The following is a 24,646-nucleotide window of genomic DNA, read 5'->3' as shown; positions in this document are numbered from 1 at the left end:
TTACAGAAACCACTGAATCTGTCAGAATGAAGGCTAAGCATCTGCAGGGGTGTGCATGTCAAAGGAAAATGAATTTTGCTCATTTATTTAATAGTCATTGAGTTTGCATGCCCAACATGGTCTAATTGCTGTCTTTTCAGTTGCCTCTTCTCAGGCTGCTAGAATCAGTGCTTAAAATGTTCCCCAATGTCAGATCCTATGGAGAAGAGGAAATATGATTCCTTCCTGCCCCCTCCCCTCACCCATCTGCTGCTTTTGGAGGAAGGTTTTCTGAAATGGCTTTGGTGTTTTCTTTTTCCAAGGAAAATGTGGAAATGACAGGCCTAGAGATAAGAGCTTTGAAGTATTTGAAGAAGACTAATCTGCATCCCAAAAGGAAGCTGTCAGGGTCCTAAGTTTGGGGCTCCCTGTAACTAAGTTTGGGGCTCCCATCTGTTCTAGGCCTTGGTGTTGGAGTCAGATTTGGAAGTCCCCACATGGGAGCTTTTGTAAGATCCTTGCATCCCTAACAACAACCTAGCATCTGATGATAAAAAAAAGTTTCAAGGCATTAATTCGTTTGATCCAACAACCATATGAAGTACATTGTGCAAATATAATCCTCCTCTTTTTAGAGAAGAAACAGAAGCTCAAAGAGCCTAAATGACTTGCCCAAGATCACATAGGAAATAAATAACTCTTTGAAAACCTCTTACTGTGTAGAATGTTAAGAGATTAGGTACCAAAGAAATCCCAACTTGTTCTTTTTTTTTTTTTTTCAAGGAGGTGAAAGAGGAGGTTTCAGGAAAGATAAGGTTTTTAAAAATCAAGAAAAAAGTCCTTTCAGACATTTCATTAATAATAAGGGGTATTTTCATAGTTCTGGGTGGAGTCCTAGAGATGGTATAATCTTCTGTATGTTTTTGGTGATCCCAAATAAACAACTGAAGATGAGACTCCAAAGTAGTCAAGGATCATCACCTTCTTCCCTCCAACCCCATCCCCGCACCCCAAACAAACCATAGTGAAACTAAACTCTGTATGATGATAAATGACTAAGCTTGTCCCTTGAGGAAGGATAAGAAAAAGTACTTCTCTTTTGTGGTTGTGGGGAGGATTGTGGGTGTGGGTACTGACAAACTGCATCGATGTGTTGGTCAGTTTTGTTCATTCCTTTTCTTGGTTACAAGAGATGGCTCCCTGGGTAGAAAGCAGATGGGGGTGAATTTTGAAATGAAGATGGTGTAAAAACAAAAGATATCAATTCATTTGTATGGGCAATCTATCGATGGAAGAGGTAGCATAAAGAGTGTTGCCAGTGGATGTGGACCACTGGATTCAGCCACAGGCTCAGCTTCTTCCTATCTGTGTGATATGGGGCATTTCATTGCTCCTCTCCCTGGGCCATTGGACTACATACTCTCTGATGTCCCTTCCACCCCTAAAACTATAATCCTATGAATAAGTGTGGCCATGAATACAGTATTAATTGGATACTTAAGTATTACAAAGATACCAGTAAAGTAAACAATTCAGTGGAGTTTTGCATTTCAGGATTTGCCAGGGAAAGTGAGTTTTGATGTCTGTTTTAGATGTGATAAAGGTGATGAAGTAAAAGAAATGAGTGAAATAGATCTAGGTGGGATGCCTCAGCACTAAGTGAACATTTATTTTGTTTTGTTCTTTGTGATCCATGGACCATAACATGCCAGGCCCTTCTGTCCTCCACTGTTTCCCAAAGTTTGTTGTCATGAGGTTTTCTTAGGAAAGATACTGGAGTGATTTGCATCTCCTGTTCCAGTGGATCACCTGTTGTCAGAACTCTCCACTATGACCTGTCTGTCTTGAGTAACTGTGCACAGCACAGCTCATAGTTTCATTGAGCTACACAAGCCCCTCTACCATGACAAGGCAATGATCCAGTGATTAACTTATTTACTTAACCCCAACTCTATTTTGAGACCATTTCTATCACGATATCATATCATTATCTATATTTGATACGCAATTCTTTAGGCCTAAGGATTTTATACAAGCCTCTGTGCCCTCTGTTGAAGAAAGCACCTTGTAAATAAATTAATATGTACATATGTATGTCTGTACGTATATGAGTTATTATTAGATGAAAATGTGGCTCATTGACAATTGTCATCTGAACAAATATTGGCTTTGCCCTACTTGTTCAATTTCAAGGCAGGCATATGAGCCAGTGAATTTTTAATTACGTCTGTCCCCAAGATGTAGATTAGCCTGACTAGAGTGTCAGTGATAGGAGAATACACTTGAGTGACCCAAGTCATTAGGGAGAGAGCCAGGCTGCAATGAAGAGGTTAGAAATCGACTTAGAAAGAATAGTAATTAGTGAACCAGAAATTTCACATTGAATGAAAAGATGAGATGAGTTCCCCAAATATTATGAAGTGGTAAGAAGAGAAAGGAGAGAGCAAAGGAATAGGACAAAAGCAGAGGACATGGAGAAGAATTAGAAAGACTTGTTAGACTGAGGGATAGTGACGTGGAGTAGATAGGAAAAAACCAAAAGGAAAGAGAATACAATTAAATGGTACTCTGTGAAGTGGTCCAGGGATGGTGATAAAGGAATGGACCAGGTATGCAAAGGGTAGAGGGAAGAGGGTGGAGGAGAACAAAAAGAAACCTAAGGAAGTTCAGATCAGTGGGGAATAAGAAAGAGAAAATAGAAGCAAAGGTGACACATACACATGGACAGAGAGAAAGTGATTCTTCTAAATATGTATGATAAAGGACAGCAGAAAAGTTCCTGTAAAGAATCATATATTTATTTACTCTCCATCAGCGGTACCTTTTAAGTGCTCACCCTATGCAAATTATAGTACTAGGAGGCACCAAAAGCCACACAATCATGGTTCTTGCCTTTGATGGACAACAGTCTGTTTGGCAGAAATGAAGCACATACGTACACAAGGCAGATAATGGAAAATACCTATCAATATGTGCCAAATGGGTGTCATAAAAGGTCAGAGGGAGGGGAGAACACTATTATTTGGGGATGGGTCAAAAAATCCTTCAGGCAACTATGTGGCACCTTGGATAAAGCCCTACGCCTAGAGTCAGGAAGATGTGAGTTCAGATACTTAGCTATGTGACCCTGGGCAAGCCACTTAACCCTATTTGCCTCAGTTTGCACATCTGTTAAAGGAACTGTCTCTGCCCAGAAAACCTCAAATGCAGTCACAAAGAGTTGACACAACCAAAACCAACTGAGTAACAGACAACACAAAATTCTTTACAGATAAGTTGGAATTTGAGTTAAAAAAAACTATGGCAGGTGGTAAGAATCTGAATAATCAGAAGAGGCAATGTAGGCAGGGGATGTTGGAGGAGCAAAAGGTTGGAGATTATAAAATATAAGTATATTATTTATATAAAATATAAGTATCTAAGTATCCTAGAACCTAGGAAATGGGAAACGGTGGAGTCCACAGGAAAAGAAAGATACCATGCTCTGTGGAGATGAGATGGAGAGATAAAAGTTGGAGTCAGCAGCCCCAACTACTTATTAAGGAGCTAGGTGGTACCATTGTGAGACTTTGAATCACAAAGGCCTATGTTGGAATCCTGCCTAAGACAACTTACTAGCTACATAACCTTGGGGAAAGTCATTTAAACACTCTCTGTGCCTCGGTTTCCACTTTCTCTAAAATGGGCAAAAATAGCACTAGGTTGTTGAGCTAACATATGTAAAGTGCTGTGCTAGCTTTTATACATTCTGTTTTGGAATTCCAAAAATGTTTATAATCCCAGCACACTGGTAACAGCTGCTCATTTTATAGCTGTCTGTATGCTAACAAAGAAACAGGAAGAGTTGAAATAATTATATGTAGCTTTTTCTTTACTTATTCAAAAAATATCTATACATGGTCTTCTGTGTACAGTGCACTGTGCTAGGTTCTTGTGAAGATAAAAAGCTTAGATAACACTTGGTACCTACCCTCACAGAGCTAATAATCCAGTACCTCTCTGTAGAATACGTACTGACCAAGTAAAATGATTCATATCATTGAGTTAGTTTTTTTTAAAAAATCTTTATGTATGTGTGTGTATATATATATATACATATATATACATATATGTATATGTATTCATTTTGACTAGATGATACAAATCAGACTTATAAGAAATATCTTTTGTTATTTCTTTAATTTTTCAATTAACAAAAGGCTCCTCCTTCTCTCCCTTCTCCCCTCCTCATTGGAAAAAAAAAAGAAAAAGAAAGAGAAATCCCTTCTAACATATGTAAAGTAAAGCAAAATAAATTTTCCCATTGGACCCATGATGGAAAATGCTTTCCATATCCAGAGAAAGAACTATGGAGTCTGAATGAAGATAGAAGCATACTATTTTCTCTCACACTCTTTATTTGTCTTTCTTCTGGCTATTCTCTTTTGTTCTGATTCTTCTTTCACAACATGACTAATGCTGAAATATGCTTAATGTGATTGTACATTTATATACTATATCAGATTGCATACTGTCTTGGGGAAGGGGTAGAGGAGGGAGGGAGAAAAAAATCTGGAACTCAAAATCTTATAAAAGTGAGTGTTAAAAAAAACCATTTTTACACGTAATTGGAAAAAATAAAATAAATTCTCCCATTGACCTCATCTCATTTTGTACCCTGAGTTCATTAGCTCTCCATCAGGAGGTGGTTAGAATACTTCATCATCAGTCTGCTGGATTCAGAGTGGGCCATTCCATTGATCAGAGAGAGTTATGTCTTTGCAAGTTGTTTGTTATTGTATAAATTGTTTTCCTTTCCCAAGGAATTATCCTTTTCTCTATGTTTTGCTTTGCACTGGCAGACATAGTCTAAGTGCCCTGGGTCAGTTCAAATGACACACAACTGGAAAATGTTTCCCTCATATATAACAGAGCCTTGAAAACAAAGAGAAAGCATAGTATTGAGTGCTTTTTAAAGCTGGAAACATTGGCACTTGATTAGCAAATGTGAACTGTCTTAAAACCAAGTCAACAGCTGCTTCATTCTCTTGAAGGGTCCATTTTCTAGAATCCCAAATGGGACTGAGGCCCAACCTCGTAGAGAAGCATGCATTGATTACACTGGGCCTATCCAGCACTATCTCCACAAGTCATAATCAGGGGTGGGAAGCGGGGAGCGAGTTCGTGTATAGGAATTGACGCTCAGAGGAAAGTATTCCATAAAAGATGACTTCCCAGCATGGGAGAAATACAAATCATCTGGAAGGCCCCTGGCAGCATCGCTTTGCTCACTTGTCACAATAAATCTTTGACAAGGCAAGGCACAACATTTTCTTCCCCTTGGCACTTCTGTTTTTTGTTTTTTTCCTATCAGAAGAAGTATGTATAGTGATGAGGGAGTCACTTGAGCTGGGTTAGCATGGGGGCAGGGGTTGCTTAGAGAAGTCAGCCTGCCTTTGTAGGAACGATCTGGATTTATTGTCAGTTGAAAGTGTACTCTTACTGAGAATTCCCTGCCTGGGAAGAAAATATGTAGAAACAGGCCTACAAGATAGACGAGGAATAAAATAGAGGTCTCTCAACTCTTGGCTCCAGAATGTGAAGGATCACATGGGTTTCAAAAGTGTGCCTTATGTCAAAGGCTCACTCACTTTTAAGGCAAACTCTTATATTGCCAGGTGGTTGAGGGATTTCATGAAATCAAAAATGAGGAATGGTGTCTTTAGGAGCAGGGACATCATAACATCAAGAGAAATTGACTATTCAACTCTCTTTTTTCCTGTATGAAAGAATTACACCTGATTGACCAAAGGGCAATTATGTTCTCTGCAACTCTTTATGATGCTCCAGTTAGTGACTAAGCTGTAATGCCTACAACTCACTTTCTTGAAATTCCATCCAAATCTGTCACCTTTGGTTTGAAGCCTTCACATCCTTGGAGATCCTGCATGTGAAGCTAGGAGTAGAACTTTGTTATTTTCCAATAACACAAGGGATCCATGTTCTTATCAAAGTGGATGATCCAACCAGTGGTATGGATTGATTACTAGCTAGCATGTGACTCTTTTCCATATTATCCCACAGTTCCTCCACAAGGGGTTCACCCATGCCAGGGATCTTTTTCTAGGTCTCCTACTACTAAGTGGTTATCAGTATAGTAGTCAGGGAAACCATCTGTTATCTTTATCATGGCTACATGACCGGACCATCTCCTATTCTGGTCATACATCTCATAGTTGATACATTTTATATACATTTTCACAGGCAATTTGTCATTGCATGTATGTATGAAATGTATGTAATCCTTGCCCTTTGTATGAACCACAATTTTGATACTTCAGAGAATTTGATATTCCATGATTCATAGACACATATTATCATCAGAAGTGGAATTTTCCAATAACCATTTATCTAAGGACAGAAAAATATAGTGGAAAGGCAGTGGCATATAGAGAAGGTATTAGATTTGAAATCAAAGACCTGGGTTTATAGCCCACCTCATGACTATCACCTAAGGTAGAGAGCGTTTGTGATATATCTGGTAAAGAGGGGATTCACACAAATAGTACACAGACACTTAGTAATTGGGAGTCCCTGGGAAAATCAATTAGCTTCTTTATGCCTTAGTTTCTTCATTTATAAAATGTGAAGGTTGGACTTGATGATCTCCTGGATTACTTCAAGTGCTAAGTCTGTGTTCCTATCATCTTATGATAAACCTGACAATAAAGAATAGATGGTGGTGACACTGGATATCTATGTATATGTTTTTCAGTTCTTCAGAGGATCTGTGTAGGTACTCTCAAAAAGCACAGATCACAAGCGCTTCACACCGTCAAAGACAGTCTTTATGAATTGCAGTGACCAAAACCTATATCACATCACAGACCTACCTTCTGAGGACAAGACTCTCTGTACTCAGCCAACCTGGTCTTCAGATAATAGTCCTTTGCCAAACCCAGCCTCAAAGGCTTTCTAGCTTGGTAAAATCTGCCAGAACTTTTACCATACTGGCATAACCAAAGAGAACCCAAGTCCCTGCTAAATGTATGATGATGCCTCAAAACAGAATTTTGGTAGAGCCGTATTAATTCTGGCTGTTTAAAAATATGTACATCCTATTATGCTATAAGAAATGATAAGGCAGACTTCAAAAAAACCTGCAAGACTTACATGAATTGATACTGAGTGAGGTGAGCAGAACCAGGAGAACATCGTACACAGTTATAGCCACATTGTATAATGACTGACTTTGATAGACTTGGCTCTTCTCAGCAATGCAAGATTCTAAGACTACTCTGAAAGGTTCATGATGGAAAATGCTATCCACATCCAGAGAAAGACTTATGGAGTCTAAATGCAAATCGAAGTATACTATTTGCTCTCTCTCCCTTTTTGTTTTGTTTCATCTTTCTCGTTGTTTATCCCATTGGTTCCAAGCCTTCTTTACAACATGACTAATGTGAAAATATGTTTAATATGAATGTATAGGTAGAGCCTATATCAGACTGCATGCTGTCTTGGGGAGGGGATAGGGGAGGAAGGCGGAGAAAATTCAAAACTCAAAAGCTTGTGGAACTGAATGGTGAAAACTAAAAATAAGTTAATTAAAACAATAAAATATGTGTATCATATAGGGGAATGTTGTTTCACAATATTCTTTTTTTAAAAAAACTTTACACTAAATTTTTTGATTGAGTCATCAGTGACCTATAGAAACTGTATCTGATATATTTTGTTCTATTTTCCACTTGTTTCATTGAGACCTTGAAAAGCTATCAAGTAATAATCCCTTTTGAGGCATAAATTAACACTTTCATGTTGCTACTTGTGTCATTTTAAATAGGAATGTAATAATAAATATAAAAAGAAAAGAAAGTCCTCCATCAGTCCAAACTGTATCACGTCTTTCTTTCTTCCTTCCTTCTCCCACCCTCACTTTCTAATTCTTGCTCTATGTGTAATAATCAAATCACTATCTTTGCTTTGGGAAAGGATGTGTCAAGTGACAGTCAACTAACATTTATCAAGAGCCTACTATGTGCTGGGTACAGTGCTGGGAGCTAGGGATGCAGAGCAAGGCCAAAAACAGTCCTTGCTCTCAAGCAATCTTGGAGGAGACAGCATGCAAATAATTACATACAGACAAGCTATATATAGGATAAAGGAGAAATAATTAATAGAAAGAAGGATTCCTGTAGAAGGAAGAATTTTCACTAAGACATAAAGGAGACCAGGAGGTAGAGATGAGGATTCCAAGCATGGGGTACAATCATTGAAAAATTCGAGAGATGAAGTGTCCTGTTTGATGAATAACAAGGAATCCAGGGCTATTGCTCAAGGAGTTACGTGGAGAGTGAGATGGGGTAAAGTGTAAGACAAGTGCATAGGTGGAGGGAGCAGACTGAGAAGGCCTCTGAACACCAAAATTTTGTATTTAAACCTGGAGATGATAAGAAGCCACCAGAGTTGGGGGTGAAGGAAGTGGCAGGATTAGACCTGCATTATAGAGAGATCACTTTGACAGTTGAATGGAGGCAGCAGACCCACCAGCAGGCTATTGTAATAGTCCAGGCGTGAAGTGGTGATGGCCTGCACTAGAGTGGTGGCATTGTTAGAGGAGAGAAGAGGTAATATTCAAGACATGTTTCAAAGATGAAATCGATAGGCCTTGGCAACAGCTTGGATATGGGAAGTGAAAGAGAGCAAAGAGTCCAGAATGACTCTTAGATTGTGAGGTATGAGGGACTGGGAGAATGGTGTTGCCCTCTATAGTAATAGAGAAGGTGGGGGTAGGGCTGGAGTGTAGGGGAAAAGATAATGGGTTCTACTTTGGACATGTTGAATTTAAGATGTCTAATGGGCATCCATTTCAAGATATCTGAAACATAGTTGGAGAAGAGACATTGGCAGTTAGTAGAGAGATTGAGGCAGAATAAATAGATCAGCATAGAGATGGAAATTAAGTCCATGAGAGCTGAAGAGAGCACCAAATGAAGTAATATGGAGGAAGTAAAGAATAAGACAGTCCCCCTGAGGAACAACTACAATTAAAGGACATGATCTACAGAAGAATCCGGCAGAGGAGATAGAGTAGGAAGAGAACCAAGAAAGAGTGACAACCTAGAGGGAATGGAGTATCAAGGAAGAGACAGTGTTGAACAGTGTCAAAGGACACAGAGAGGTCAAGGAGAATGAAGATTGAGAAAGGTCATTGGATAGGCAACCAAGAGATTATTAGTAACTTTGGACAAAACAGTTTCCGTGAAATTTTAAGGTCAGAAACCACTGTAATCTATGTTTCTGTGTGTAGGGACGTTTTTGCTTTAAAAAAAAAAAAAAAGATTGCATCTCCAGCATTTAACACAATACTTGTCATTACTTAATAAATGCAATTTCATTAATTCTTTTATTAAAAAAAAAAAACAAAACTAAGGCACTGACAAGTTAAAATTATTTGTCCAGGGTCACAAAATTATTTGTCACAGAGTGGGTAGCAGAGATGAGATTTGGGTTCAGGTCATCTAATTCCAAATCAAGTGGAAAGATTCCACTAGTGCATGGGCAAGTTCCCCACCCCTGGTCTAGACCAGGCTTCCCTTATTCTTAGTAAGAAACCTTTTTTCCTAACAGAACTCCACTGCTAAGACTTAGGTTCCTAAATCTAGAAGGGACCACAGAAACCATCTTGTCCAACTCCCTGAGTTTGACAGATGAGGAAGCTCAAGTAAATGGAGGTTATTTGGCTTGCTAAGCTAGAACAGGTAGTAAGCGTCACAGATGGAAATTGAATCCAGTCTCTTTAATCCTGGAGTCTTTCTAGAACTTCCCCACCACTGCCTTCCTTCTTCAGCCCACTGGATACTTCCTCTCCCTGCATGCCACTTCCCTCCCTTCAAGAGATCTTATCACAATGCACAAGAAATGTTCTCTTCTCCCTGTTCTTACTCAATATAGTTTTGAGTCAGATAATCCCACCCTCTCTTCCCCATCCCATACTTGAACTTATGCCTGCCCTCTACTCCTAGAATATTCTTAACTTTGCTATACATGTGATATTCTTACCATCTATGCATTTGTTCAAGGTCTGTTGTCCGCATATTTCTTCCATGTTCATTTTGGTGTTGGCCGTCATAGGATATCCCTCCCCACAAGATAAGGAACTTCTCATGGAATTCAGAGTAGCTGTGACCAGACCAAGCTAAAATAAGTACATAATAGATGCCTTAATAGGTGCATTTCATTGTAGCTTTAGGGCAACAGGGGTTCCCATTTTTGAGCTTCTCACCTGTGTCCCCTTTTTGTGTTATCTAGAATTGGCCCAGCTTTGGTAGCCGTCATAGCTGCTAAAAGGTTATCAGAGAATAGGGCTGAATTCCAATGAGAGATTTACAGATTTCATGTGGTCCACCCAATTATTCCTTCTCTCCTTGGGAAAGTTGATAACAGATGGTCAGTACCTTTATAGCAGATTCTATTATAAACCAGAAGGCTTTTGGAAGATAAAAATGCTACTATGGAGCTTTGCAGGCAAGTCTGAACTGATACAAATTTCCCATTGGATTTTGTTTCCTTGGAAGAGATGTAATTTTTTAGACTGTAGCTTTTTGGATAAGGTCTACCCTTTCCCATCTGCAGTAAAATTAACTCTCTAATGCCATTTGTAGCAGTAAAGTATTACAAAGGAGTATACATCAGCATCAGTGAGCATCTTCTTATGTCATTCCAAACCTGATTAGTACTGGAGAATTCAGTCAGTATTGGGAAACTAAGTGAATATTAATGGGAGAGGCATGGAGTTCATTACTCACCTGCCTGTACCATCTGGATGGTCACAGTTCAGCAGGCATGGTGGGCTTCCTGCACATTAGCAAAAAGAGACTGAGTCCTGAAGAGTGGAGGGCTCTGCCCCTCTGAAGCCATAAAACAATGGTCATAATGAATAAATTGCAACTGGCTAAATGCCCTGGCACTATAACCTGCTAGGCAATTGTCACATTTGAACAGTTAAAGGGTAAGATGCCATTCTGTGGTGAAAAGAGGGGAAAAAACACAAACTATTGAAAAGCAGTGGGAACTGAGCAGTTGGGAAGAATAATCTGTTACTAAATATGATTGTTAAGAGTAAAATGGGTGTCTAGTGTTGGAAGGTTTAGAAATAAGGATTAAAATAGGCAGGGCCATTTGTGGTCTTGGCACAATAGTATTGGCAAGGCTTGGGTTTGCTTGGTTGAAGCCAGTGATTAAGAAATGAGTTTTAGGTTACAAGATAGTAAGTATGCTGAGGGCAGAACCTTTGTTTTATCCATCTTTGTATCCTCCCAGTGCTTAGCATGGTAATAAACACTTCATAGGATTCTGAACACCTTGTTGTTCATTTGTTTCAGTCATGAGTCACTCTTTGGGACCTCATTTGGGGTTTTCTTGGCTGAGATCCTGGAGTCATTTGCCATTTTCTTCTTCAGTTCATTTTACAAATAAGGAAACTGAGGTAAACAGGGTTAAGTGACTTGCTCAAGATCACACAGCTGTCTGAGGCTGAAATTTGAACTCAGATCTTCCTGACTCCAGGCCTAGGGAGTTCTATCCACTGTGCCACCTAGATGCCCTTGACCACCTGAAGGTTTCCTGAACACCTAACCCTCATCTAAAACTATGTATTGGATATTTCTAATTGAATGGCCTATAGGCATGACAGAATGACTTCTCCAAAACAGAACTCATTTCTCCTCTGGTAGTTATCCCTGTCTCCAACCTTTCTTTCTATGAGGACATCATAATCCTTCTAGTCACTCAGGTTTGCAAGCTCAGAATTGTACCCAACTTTGCATTCTTCCTCACCCCACACATCCAGTCAGTCACCAAGTTTCAGATCTCTAATATCTCAGATCTTTCCCTTCTCTGTATTTGCAGCACAGCCACTCAGGTTTAAGCCTTAATTACCTCTCACCCCAACAGGTTCAGCAATATCCTTATTGATCTCTCTACCTCCCTCCTCTTCTTCCCCCCATCCCAATCCATCCTCCACCTAGCTCCTAAAATGATATCCCTAAAGCATGTGTTTGACCTTGTCACTCCCCCTGCTCAATAAATTCCAATGACTTCCTATTTCTTGTAGAACCTCCTCTGTCATTCAAAGCTCTTCAAAATTTGGCTCCAGTGTATCATTCCAGATGTATTATACATTACTTCTTTTCTCACACTCAGTAGTCCAATGGAAATGGCCTTTTCACCTTTCCCCATCACCTACTTGCCAATGCCTCCTTCCCTGCCCACCGCAGCTATCATGGGTGTATATGTGTGTATGTGTGTGTTCTGAATTGTAAAGCTGAATGCATCTTTGACTTGTCACATGAACACAGAGCTTATGGGCCAAAGGGTCAGGGTCAGTGAGTTTTGATCCATTTAAGGGTAAGATAATGTTTGGGAGGGTTCAGATCATCTCTTTGTCAGTTGGGAAGGGATGTAATAATAAAGCCACATTCCAGGCCTGACCATTTGCAGAAAAGATAAGCATTCTTGGCTCCTATTTAGAGAGGCATATGTTTTCAAACTTAACTTTTACCAGGGAGCAAGCAAGGTGATCGGCAGGGATTTAGCAGCCAGAAAGCAAGGTGTTAGATCATTCAGGAGGTGACCTTTTTTTTCATCAGCTTTTTAACAGTGTTTTGACCAGGAAGCTGGCTGTCTGGTGATAAATAATTTATGTGGGCATACCAGCTTTTTTTGAAGTTCATTAATGGATGCCTTTTGTTTTTTCATGATGGTGATTTCTTGATATAAACCTGTGATTCCCACTCATCTCTGTGTCTTCCTTTGTTAACAAAAACAGACAAAAACAATATAACGAAACTACCACACTGCTTCCGTTTTATGGTTTGAAACATTCCTCACCAGTAGTTCCCTTCTTCTCTACTGAAAAGAAGGAGGTATTTCTTCACTTCTTGTGCATGTGACTTACAAAATTATGCATATTAACATATATATGTTAAAACATATATTATAAATTATGTATATTAACTCTCCTGATTCTATTTATTTTGCATCAGTTAATGCAATTCTCCTCAAATGTCTCTGAATTCTTCATATTTCTCTTATCTTATGATAGAGATAAGGACTGGACCTCTGATTTTATGGGTGGATTGTAAGGAACTCCCAGATGAGAAAACTCCCTCCAGGCAATGCAGATCAGTGCCTTCTCTGAAATTTATAGTATTAGAGAGCTGTCCAAAGCTTTTTTTTTTTTTTAACTTGCCCAGAATCACACAGACAATACCAAAGGCAGATTTTCCTGGCTTCTAGGCTGGTTCTCTATGGACTGCACCAGAGGCATCAAACTCCTGACTGCTCCAGAAAAAACACCTGAGTGAGGAGGGAACCAGATTAAAACATAATTAAGAACTGCTTAACAAAATAAAACTATAATAAAACATAGTTTATGGTTTTCTAAGTCAATATGAAGCTCTTGGAGTTCCATTTCTATTTGAATTTGATATCTCTCTACTTACCATACTGTCCTTATTTCTTATTATACAACACTATTACAATTATATACCACAATGTCTTTTATTTCTAGGAATTTTGTTTTGTTTGCTACTAGAAAAGTACTATTATGAATAGTTTGTTGTATCTGTGGCTTTTTTTTTTTACTTTCACTTTGGTCTCTTTGGCTCTCCCAGTATTGGAATCTCTGGGTCAAAGTATACAAACAGTTTGGTGACCTTCTTTCATAATTACAAATTATTTTCCAGAATGGTTTTATTGGTTTATAGTTCTACCACCAATATATTAGTGTGCCTGTCTTCCCATCTCCCTGACAACACTGACTATTTCTTTTTTCATCTGAGCCAGTTTTCTTGGTGAGAAGATAAACCTGTGTAGTTTTAATTTATATTTTTCTTATTAATAATTAGAAGCAATCTCTCACATGATTGCTAATAGTTTGTCATTTTTTTGAAAACTGTTAATATCTAATGAGAAATGGCTCTTCTTCACATATGTATATTAATTTCCTATATCCTAAATATTAGATTTTTATCAGAATCATTGGTTTCAAAATTCTTTCCTTTCATTGACAGTATTCCTCCTTATTGTAGCCATGTTGATTGAATTCATATAAAAGCTTTTTAACTTTGCATAGTCAAAATCATCTGATTTTTTTCTCACTTATGAGCTTTATTTGGTTAAGAATTTTTCCCCCTACCCATAGCTGCGACCTTTTTCCATTGCTACAACAATTTATTACTTATCTGCGGTGGTGTAGAGAAGCTGCAGTATGCATAGATAGTGGGGTTAACTCACAAATTCTCAAAGTAGGAAAGGATTGGATAATTCAGTTATTCATCAAGCCTACATTGCACCCTTGCTATGTGCTAAGCATTGTGCTAGGGCTAGGCTCTAGCAATACAAAGACAAAATAACAATGAAAAAGTCATTGCCATCCATTCTCTTGGAAGGATATGAAACATTTACAAAGATAAATCAGTATAACTTTTCAGGCTATATTTCTGACTTCTTCTACCATGCCCCAGCTCTTTATTCCTGAAGCTCACTCTAGCCTTTAAATTCACACATTGAAAGTATCTTCCACTCTATGATCTTTGATCCTCCTAGACTCTTCATTTGAGGAGGGCATCTAGGCCTGTCTTGTCTCATTTCTCTTTAGTCTGCTCCAGACTTCCCCTGTACTTTCTCTAAAATGCCATATTCCTATATAGTCCCCTCCTCCCTTTTCAACTTCCTCTTATGTGTCATCTTCCTCCGTTAGAATGTAAGCTCGTTGAGGGCAGGACTGTCTTTCTTTCTATCTGTATTTGTACATCCATGCTTAGAGCAGTGCTTGATTCATATTAAGCATATAATAAATGATAGTCAATTGACTGATTGATTGGACATGGCAAAATCACTCAAGTGTCTCTGTCAAGAAAACCCCAAATGGGGTCATGAAGAGTTAGACACAACTGAAAAATGACTGAGCAACAAAAAAATTCCATCATTATTTCATAGGACCCTGGAAACAGTAGCAATTTGAAAATATTAAGGAGAAAATGCTGGGAATTTGTAGAGAAATTCCAGGATCCCAACAAAGAAAAATTAAAATAGCATCCTTCTCCAGAAAAAGCATCCCTAGTTCTTTCAGACAATCTTTGTGTAGCATAATTTCAAGCCCTTTCAGATGTAGTCTGACAAGAGCAAAATCTTATTACTTCTTTTCCTCTGTGCACAATAATCCTATGTGCCTACTTATTCTGGATAGGTGAAGTACTATCAACCACCAAATGAAGAGTAATATGATAGAACGCCAGAGAGGTAGATGGGAGCAAATGGTGGAGGGCCTTAAAAGTCAGTTGAAGGAGATGGAATTTTATCCCTTGCAAAGGTGCACTGAGGATAATCTTTTGGGAAAGCATTTGCCCCCTTCTTCAAGCTACTTTGCTTTGTGAGCCCTAGGATAAGTCCTATTCTAGGACAAACCAGTTTTTTTCTTTGCAAAGGGCTGAACCTAAGCATTGTTTGACCAGGTGCAAGGCATGGAAAAAGCTTCTTGGCTCCTTCCTCTCTGGCTCAGCCTACCCAGAAGGGAACACCCATCTCTGGAGATCTAAATTTACCTAGTTGCATCCCACACAGACCCAGTGCTATATCATTAACATTGCTGCTGAAGAAAGGCATAATTCTGAAACTGTTATTAACTGGATTCTTTAGCAAAAAGACTTGCATGTGATCTCACTCACCCTCCCCCCCTCCCCCCTGCTCTCATCACTGATTTCCTGACCATCTTTCTGGGGGCGTTGAGGTTTCAGGTGGTTTGAAAACTGTGATACAATCTGTTCTACTTGTTTAGAAATTGAAAAAGGAACAAAAAAGGTTACACTTATCTTTAGTTCCTCTAGTAAGGCAGGAAACTTTCATGGAAACTATGTATTGGTAACACTTTCCAGGTTCTGAAATCCCTCTGAACTATGCTAAAAAGAAACAAGTGTTAGCTGTGCCTCGATGGCTCTATTAGAATGTGCCTTTCTTCCAAGGAAATCTGTACCTACCAATGCGAAATACTGAACCTTCTTTTCCCTCCCCTCTGAGAATGAGGGCGGCATAAAGACAAGTAAACTGGAACAGGAGAAACGTTTGTTAAACTTACCTGTGGGACCATAAGGCAAGTAAGTGACTGCCTTGCTCTGGACCTTGAGGTTCTTTATTCAATTCAACTAATATACACTAAGTACCAACTACGTGTAAGTCACTGGTGTAGACAGTTGAGATACAAAGAACTGCCCCTGCCCTCAGACAGAAAAATAATAGAATCAGTGAACATATATAAAATACTTTAAAGCTTACAAAGTACCTCACATAGATGTTCTCATTTGAATCTCGTAAGAGCTCTGTGAGGCAGGCAATACAGGGATTATTCTCCCCATTTCACAGATGAAAAAAATTGAGGTTCAGAGTGCCTATGGGCATATAGCTAATTCAGTGTGAGAGACAGGCTCAAGTGAAAGCCTGTCTTAACTCTAGTGTGACCAATACACACTGATACTCCAGACTGACTTTGTTAAAAAAAGGTGAAATAGGACTTGGCGATCTCTACAGCGCCTTCCAACTCTGAATCCAATCATCTAGTATCTCGTTGAAGTTGACTGACCCTACTAGATAGACACTTTCAGTTACTGTTGTACTGAGTCTCTGTGATTTCTTTCTGAGAATTGATGACTCCCCTTTCTATTTCCCGACTCCCCTCCAACTTTAAAAAGGTCAGGACAGCACCATTCACAGGTGAACACTGCTTTAATGGATAAAATAGAGCACCAGTCATGAATCGATTAGTACTTTTAGGACAAAGTCTTCATTTCAAGCAAGAGGCATTGAAAATTAAGCATGTTAGAGTAGAAAGAGCAGGCAGAAGACCTGAGTTTGAACCCTTGATTATCACATTTATTTTTCATTGTTTACCCTTTATTCTCAAAGTGGGCCAGTGACATCACAAAAGTTATGTGTAACTTGCAAGTGAATTGGATTTAAAGGAGAGCTGTGCAAAGTCACCAGCCTCACTTTCTCCTCTGGAGCCATCTGGGTTCAGTGGCCAGATATAGATCAGGACAACAGGAGATGACATTTATTATACTAGCTGCGTGACCATGGGCAAACCACTTAAATTCTAGTGGGGGGTGGGGAGGAGAAACAAGCATTATTAAGCATCTTTTTTTGTGCCAGGTACTATGCTCAGTACTTTACAAATATTATTTCATTTGCTCCTCACCAAAACCCTAGGAGGTAGACGCTATTTTTAATCTTCATTTTACTTTTGAGGAAACTGAGGCAGAAAGAGGTTAACTGAAACTTGCCCAGCATCACACTACTAGTAAGTGTCTGAGGTCAAATTTGAACTCAAGTCTTCCTGATTCCAAGCCCAGAGCTCTGTCAATTACACTCCTTATACAATTAGAACACTGTATAGCTTAAGACCCCTTCCAGCTCAGACATTCTGGAATCATTTCAGAAGGCAGTTGAGATGTGGAAACGGAAGACCTAGGTTTGAGGGCTTGCTTGTCAATTATCTACTACGCGTCCATGGGCAAGTCATGTCTCCACTCTGAGCCTCAGTTATCTCATCTGTATGATTGAGCTATCAATACTTCCATTGTCTGCTTTACAGGATCATTGCAAGGGAAGCACTGTTATAAATTATTGTTATTTGTATTAATTAATTAATATTATTAATAACAAGATAGAGATATAGTTAGTGTCAGGTTCTACCTATGCTGGCTGGATCCATAATTCGTGGGACATTCTTTTAGGTAGGCACAGCATTGTTCCTGCCCCACCCCCTTCTCTCTGTCAGAGACAGGGATGACTAAGAGCAATAATGCCACCCGTTTTCTCTTTTCCTTAGAATTTCTTTTGTTGTCGTTCAGTTGTTTTTTCAGTCATGTCTAACTCTTCATGATACCATTTGGGATTTTCTTGGCAAAGACACTGGATTGTTCTGCCATGTCCTTCTCCAGCTCATTTTGTAGGTGAGGAACTGAGGCAAACAGGGTTAAGTGACTTGCTCAGGGTCACACAGCTAGTAAATGTCTGAGGCTGGATTTGAATTCATGTCTTCCTAATTCTAGGCCTAGTACTCTATCCACTGCACTACCTAGCTCTGCCTTAGAATCCCTAGTTCCCTTTAAATTTCAACTCAAGTGGAACCTTCTACATGTAACCTTTCCCAGAGCTTCCAGCTACAGTACCTTACTTTTAGTTTGCACATATGCATGTACTGTTGTCCTTATACATTCATTGTGTTGTGAAGGGGTTCTCCCAATAGAATATAAGCTTTTCAAGGTCAGGGACTATTTTCTTTCTAATTTTGTATCCCTAATACCCAGCATAGTGTTAGATTTGATGGAGAATTTTATACCTATTAATATTATAGCTTATTCAATTAATAATATTAATAAGCTCATATAACAATAATAGCTAATATTTAGATAGTGCTTATTATATATCAGACATTGTGCTAAGTGCTTTAAAATTATCATTTCATTTGTTCCTCACAACAACCCTGCAAGGTAGGTACTATTCTTTGTCACCATTTTACAAATGAGGAAACTGAGACAAACAGGGGTTAAGTAACTTGCCCATGGTCACATAACTGGATTTGAACTCAGAATTTCCTGACTCCAGACCAAGTCCTCTTTCCATTGTACCACTACTAGGCTTTGCATACTTTATTGAATATTTGATGAATTAAAGACAGAGAAATCATTCTCCTTCCCCAAAATGCAAAAACTTTTTTACATGCATGCTTAAGCATTTGAAGAAAAAGTGGTATTTGTAACCTGAATTATTCAATTAAGTTCACCTAGTGTGTTCATTAATAGTGTGCCATGCATTGTGATAGGCCCTGGAGATAACAAAGACAGAAAAGAAAACAGCCCCTGTCTTCAAGGAGCATACATTCTACTGACATAGTTCAGTTCATTATCTCTCTTTTCCACTTTATACTCCTATTACAAACACAGCCATGATCAGTACTGCCCTGTTGAGGAGGGCTGGGTTCCCATCTTCCTTGTCTGATTTTTTTTTTTTTAAATTCATTGGCACTCTCAATAGCAATGAAAGCTGAAAGGGAAATAAATGCTGGGGAATTAAACTCTGACATTTTTTCTAAAAATAGCCCTAATAAATCCAATCATAGGTAATTTACCTTGCTTCTTGCCTCCAGGGGTAACCAGCCCTTGAATAAAGACCCTGAGGCCTGGCATTCCTCAAGCAATTATCTGTGATCTAAGTTCTTGGTGTCTGGGTGGTTTCTCAGTTTAGAAATAACATGAGTACAAATTGCCCTCATTCCCTTCTGACCACATGACCCTGTTTTCATGCAGTTTCCCCCCTGGAAATTAGATTAGGCTGTGCCATTCTAGAGAAGGGAAGTGGAGTGACAAGAAAAAGAATCAGCATGAGAGAAGTGGAACTGGGCTGGTCTGCTTTTCTAATTCTGGGCAGAAGGAATTTGACCCTGCCTTTCTGTCTCTCTTTTTTTTTTCTTTCCTTTCTTCTTTTTTCTTTTCCTCCCTCCCTCCCTCCCTTCCTCCCTCCCTCCCTCCCTTCCTTCCTTCCTTCCTTCCTTCCTTCCTTCCTTCCTTCCTTCCTTTCTTTCTTCTTCTCCTCCTCCTTCCTCTTCCTCTCTCTCTCTCTCTCTCTCTCTCTCTCTCTCTCTCTCTCTCTCTCTCTCTCTCTCTCTCTCTCTCTCTCTCTCTCTCTCTCTCTCTCCCCCCCTCTCCCTCTCCCTCTCCCTCTCCCTCTCCCCTCTCCCCTCTCCTCTCTCCTCTCTCCTCTCTCCTCTCCCCCCCCCCCCCGCCCATCTTTCTATAGCTTTGTGACCCCTGGATGGAAAGGAGAAACAGGGGCTTACCAGTGGCACAAATTTAAGTAAACATCTAATAAGTTTAATCCACTGCAGCCCAGGATTCCTGAACTCAAGTGATCCTCCATCCCCCCTGTAGTAGGCATACTCTACCATGGTCAGCTACCCCTCCTCCTACCAACTCTGATTTCTTCCTCTTACTTAACTTGAATAAAAAAAAAAATTCTTATCACTTGTCCTCTTTCATGTGCATAGTTCCAAACTACAATGGAGGCAGCCATAGCAGAAGTTTGGAAGTCAGAGAACTGGAGTTCAAATTCTGACCACTACTTAAATTATATGTGAGATCATGGATATGTATTTAACTAGCTTATTGAGTTTTAATTTCTTCATTTGGAAAATGAAAGGTTTAGACTCGATGACTTCTGAGATCCCTTCTAGCTCTATTTATTTATGATGCTAGGATTCTATGAACTAGAGTTTGCTTTTCTCCCCCTGAAAGTTTTCTAGTGAAGGTGGAGAAAATTCTAAAGGCAGTGAAGGATCTGTGAATTCTATTGCTCTCAGTGGCCGCCAAGTATTTGAAGAGAAAATTGCTATTTCTTTGAACCATAAAGAAATTCATTTTTCTTGTGCATATCAACAGGGTATGAAAATACTTTCACTTTTGTTCCCTTCAAATCCCCCCAGAAATTGCTGGGCTGGGCTGGCTAGCAACTAGAAAATTTACATTCCCAAGTGCCATTAACATTGGCATTTAGAAGACCTATGTGAAAGTCTTGTAAATTCCACTGGAGAGAAAAAGTCCCATTCCTTAAATGCATTGAAAAGTATGGCTATTATCTACCCATGGAAAGAAAGTCTGCAGTTACTTAAATTGCCTTTGTCTTCTTCTTTTCAGCTGATATTATCTCTACGGTAGAATTCAACCACACAGGAGAATTACTAGCGACAGGGGACAAGGGGGGCCGGGTTGTAATATTTCAACGAGAGCAGGAGGTAAGTGGGAGTGAATGCAAAATGCCTGTTGTTTTTTTTCTTCCCCTTTCCTTTTTAAAGGAAGCTTCCCGCTGTTTCTTAATCCTGACGTGTCACTCTCAAACCTGATTCTTTCCTAGGGAACTAAAAACTGCCCCTAAAGTCATTAGCATCAGCAGTTCCACATTCCCTCTTATAAAAAGCACCTGAAAAGACTGCATTTTCTGAGTGCCACCTTATTTTTTCTGAGCTGTATGGCATGATCCAAGAAGACTGCAAAATTCTAAAGAAGGCATGCAGGCTACCATTGCTTCATTTTGAATTGTCTTTGTTCTCTGAGCTACCAAAATTTCATCCCATTTGTTTTCAGATGTTGCTGGTATACAAAAACATGGTGGCCTTTGCCAGCAGATGTAGGGAGGGTAGTTAGGGTCAAGAGAGAAGAAAGTAATTGCAGACCAGTTCTGCTGAGAAGGAAGAAAGGAATTGCCCAAAGTGACCTCTGGGAAAATATCATGCTAACAAGTAGGCAATGTTATAACTTGCAGACAAAAGAAAGGTCTATAGCTCTTCACCATGCTATTGTAGCTGATTCAAAAGGGTCAGCTATTAGATCAGTCAATAAAATAGCCTCTTGATTCCCATGACTTGAGCTGAACCCATTATGACTTCTGTTGCCCATATGAAATGATTTGTTTGCCTTCTGCCTCTGTTTTCACGATCTAGAACTATAGACCTTGATGCATGAGGGATCTTTCACGTAGAGTTGTACTGTCCCTGGGCCCCAGTTGGTCAGAATGAGTGGCTGATGGTGATGCTCTGTGTTTCTCCCATATGTGCTCACTTTCCTCATTTGAAAATGCCAGAAATCTGCCAGCCACTTTGGAATCCTAGAGAGGAGGGGAATGTAGACAGAGAATATTTTGCATAAGTCCTGCTTACCAATTTAAAAGCTGCTCTGAGCTGAAAAGCCATTAAGTTTGCAACTACCGTTGAAAAAGGAAAGCCTCATTTAGAGGTGATATATTTGGTAATTGTGCATTATTTGCAATTAATTTTTATAAGACCTTCAAAAACCCTAGGGGGTTTTATATAAATTCAAGTGTTCAGAATTAAATCAGGCACCCAGCATATTCCATTGGCCCAAGAAGCACTAAAATGTGGTTGGCAAGTGAAAATTAATAGCCCTTTGTGACCTGGAATTTTTCCTACATTTCCAAAGCTGTCTGGTGCTAATTGGTCTGGCACATACTACACACACTTGACAGTCTGATTTGGATGGTAGCAAATCAACAATCTTAGAAATTTATTTTTAAGGTAGACTGGCTCTCCTTGTGACAGCCAGGGTCGTGGTCACAACCTCCACATTTAAGACATCCACAAACCCCATTTTTAAACCTTCATTCGCAATTTTTTTTTAAAATTAGATTCACAGTGATACTAAAGAAGATTGTAGGTGCTGCTTAGCATAAATTACCCAAGTCTCACAGGGCCAGTAAGAATCCTTTATTTCACATTTTCTCTTAGCTATTTTTACCTATTTTAACTTATTTAAATTTGGGAAGTCAGGCTCATTAGAAAAATGAAAGGGAAGGGCATTTTTTTTAAGGCATAGTATTTTTGTTCCCCAAAATTTCAACACAGATAAATAACATGCAATTAATTAGTTTTGATCCGTGAAAAGCCTTAAAGATAAAAAGAGCTATGTAAGCATCAAGCAGGAGAAACATTTCCATGTGATAATTACCTAGGGTCAGGTTTTCATCGTAATTCAATGGCTGAATCTCAGTAGAAAATGATTCTCCCACAGAATCAGCTTAGAAGGAACCTTTTCTCCTTCCCTCTCCCCTCCCCCACCCAACTATGCCTTTCTCAGTATCAACAGAGGAGCACAACTGAATACTTGTGGACAAGCGACTGGTCTGCCCTTCTCTTTAGGCTTCCAAGTCACTGGCAGATTTCTGGCATTAGTAAATGGAGAGAGTAAGGACCTATGGGCGAGCCACAGAGAGTGCAGATTGGCTCTCTAGAAGTTTCACTACCAGCCATTCATGCTGACCAGTTGGAGCCCAAATGGTTTACATTTCAGTGAAAGATGTCCATAAGCTTTAGAGTTGGGAGGAACCAATTCAATTCAACCTCTTTTTTTTTTCTATTGGATGAAGAAACTAAAGCCTAGAGAGCTTAAGTAACTTGCCTAAGGCTGCATAGCAAGTAAATAAATAGTAGAGCCAGGATTAAACCTTGGTCCTCAGATTCCAAATCCAATGTTTTTTTCATTTATAGGTGTTCAGACCCAGATACGTAGAAACTAACATTTTATTCAGAAAGTTATTTTCAAGATTAATGCTTGTACAGCTGGGCGGGGGTGGGAGGAGGTGTGTGTATGAATTTTTGAGCCCAAATTTTCAAAAATGGAATCAAAAAACCCTTCGGAAATATTCAAAAGCACAGTTGGCCCCGGGACCTCATCAATTTGGTTGTTTCCTTCAAGTATGCACATGGCAAACCCATCCCTTCCTGCCCATCCTGAGTGACTCTGTCCCTGTAAGGAAGTCCACCCTTTGGGGTGTAGCGGAGAGGGAGGCTTCCTCAAGTTCTCTTGAGGCATATGTGCCTGGCACATAGTAAGTGTTTAATGTCTGTTTGCTGACTGACATGGTAAAGAAAAGTGTACATTTGTTAACTTTTTAAGAATATAATCCCCAAATTCTTAAACCACACTTTTTGTTCACCATTTTCCTTTATTTCCCCTCCCCATCCTAATTTTCCTCTCCTACCCCTTCACTCATCATTAATTTGGCACCTACTGTGTACTCTGAACCAACATCACATACCAAGGGGGAGACCAAAGAAACCTTTTCTTCATCCATTTGAGTCTGAATAACTTTGTGTACCTTGTCCTCTGTTGTGTCTGTTGGAAGAGAAAATCATGACAAATATATATATATTTTCTCACTTTTTAAAAAATTTCTCTTGTGTTTCCCCCTCAACAGAGTAAAAATCAGCTTCATCGAAGGGGTGAATACAATGTTTACAGCACATTCCAGAGCCATGAGCCCGAATTCGATTACCTGAAGAGTTTAGAGATCGAAGAAAAGATTAATAAGATCCGATGGCTTCCACAGCAGAATGCAGCCTACTTTCTCCTTTCCACTAATGGTATGCAATCATCCTATCTAATGCAGATCACTAACACTTTAAAGTATTAAAGTGTTAACACTGACACTTCAAGGCTAACCCTAAGGCTAACATAGTACTCCCCCCCAACCCCCAACAACCCTGTGAGGTAAGTAGCATAAGCATCATGACCCCCATTTTGGAGATGAGGAGACTGAGGCTCTAAAAAGTTACATGAGTCCTATACTGGTCTATATAGTCTATACTGGGGCTTAGGATTAACAGGTTTCTGACTCTAAGGCCAGTGCTTTCTGTACTTTTTATACTGCATATAGTCTCAGAGACTCAGATTATTTGATTAATATAAAATGCATAGACCTAATAATTCAAGCTAACCTATATGTACTTGGAGACTTGTCTAAATTAATAACTTATATTGATCAACTCATCCAAAGATAACGTTCACATTCCCTCTCCCACCCACTGCCTCTCATCTTGCTGTATAGATGAAGACTTTTTGAATGGAGCTCTGAGAATGGACTCCAGGAAGACTAGGCTTTCCTGCAATAGACATGTCCTCCCCAGTGTGTTAATGGGCCAATGTCTCTTTTGGGAAGCAGAGGTCATCTTCATATTGTCTTTGCCTGTTTTGACGAGGAACCTCACTTATTGATAATAATCCAACCCAAAGAGCTAAAATTCTTCATCTACACCTTCTTCTCTACACCTTTTCTTCCA

The 24,646-nt window shown here is 39.3% G+C and overlaps 1 protein-coding gene across 3 annotated transcripts in view; it reads left to right on the top strand.

Moving 5' to 3' along the window:
- The window catches only part of PPP2R2B (protein phosphatase 2 regulatory subunit Bbeta), a 464,394-nt gene that overhangs the window by 314,509 nt on the left and 125,239 nt on the right, over positions 1–24,646 (top strand). For all 3 annotated transcript variants that reach the window (XM_072630667.1, XM_072630669.1, XM_072630668.1), the window contains exons 2-3: positions 20,712–20,809; positions 23,785–23,950. In XM_072630667.1, coding sequence (XP_072486768.1) covers positions 20,712–20,809; positions 23,785–23,950 — 264 coding nt within the window. The remainder of the gene's footprint in view (positions 1–20,711; positions 20,810–23,784; positions 23,951–24,646) is intronic.

Source organism: Notamacropus eugenii, chromosome 1, assembly GCF_028372415.1.
Source record: "Notamacropus eugenii isolate mMacEug1 chromosome 1, mMacEug1.pri_v2, whole genome shotgun sequence".
NCBI classification, from domain to species: Eukaryota; Metazoa; Chordata; class Mammalia; order Diprotodontia; family Macropodidae; genus Notamacropus; species Notamacropus eugenii.
This window is presented reverse-complemented; position numbering and strand designations above follow the sequence as displayed.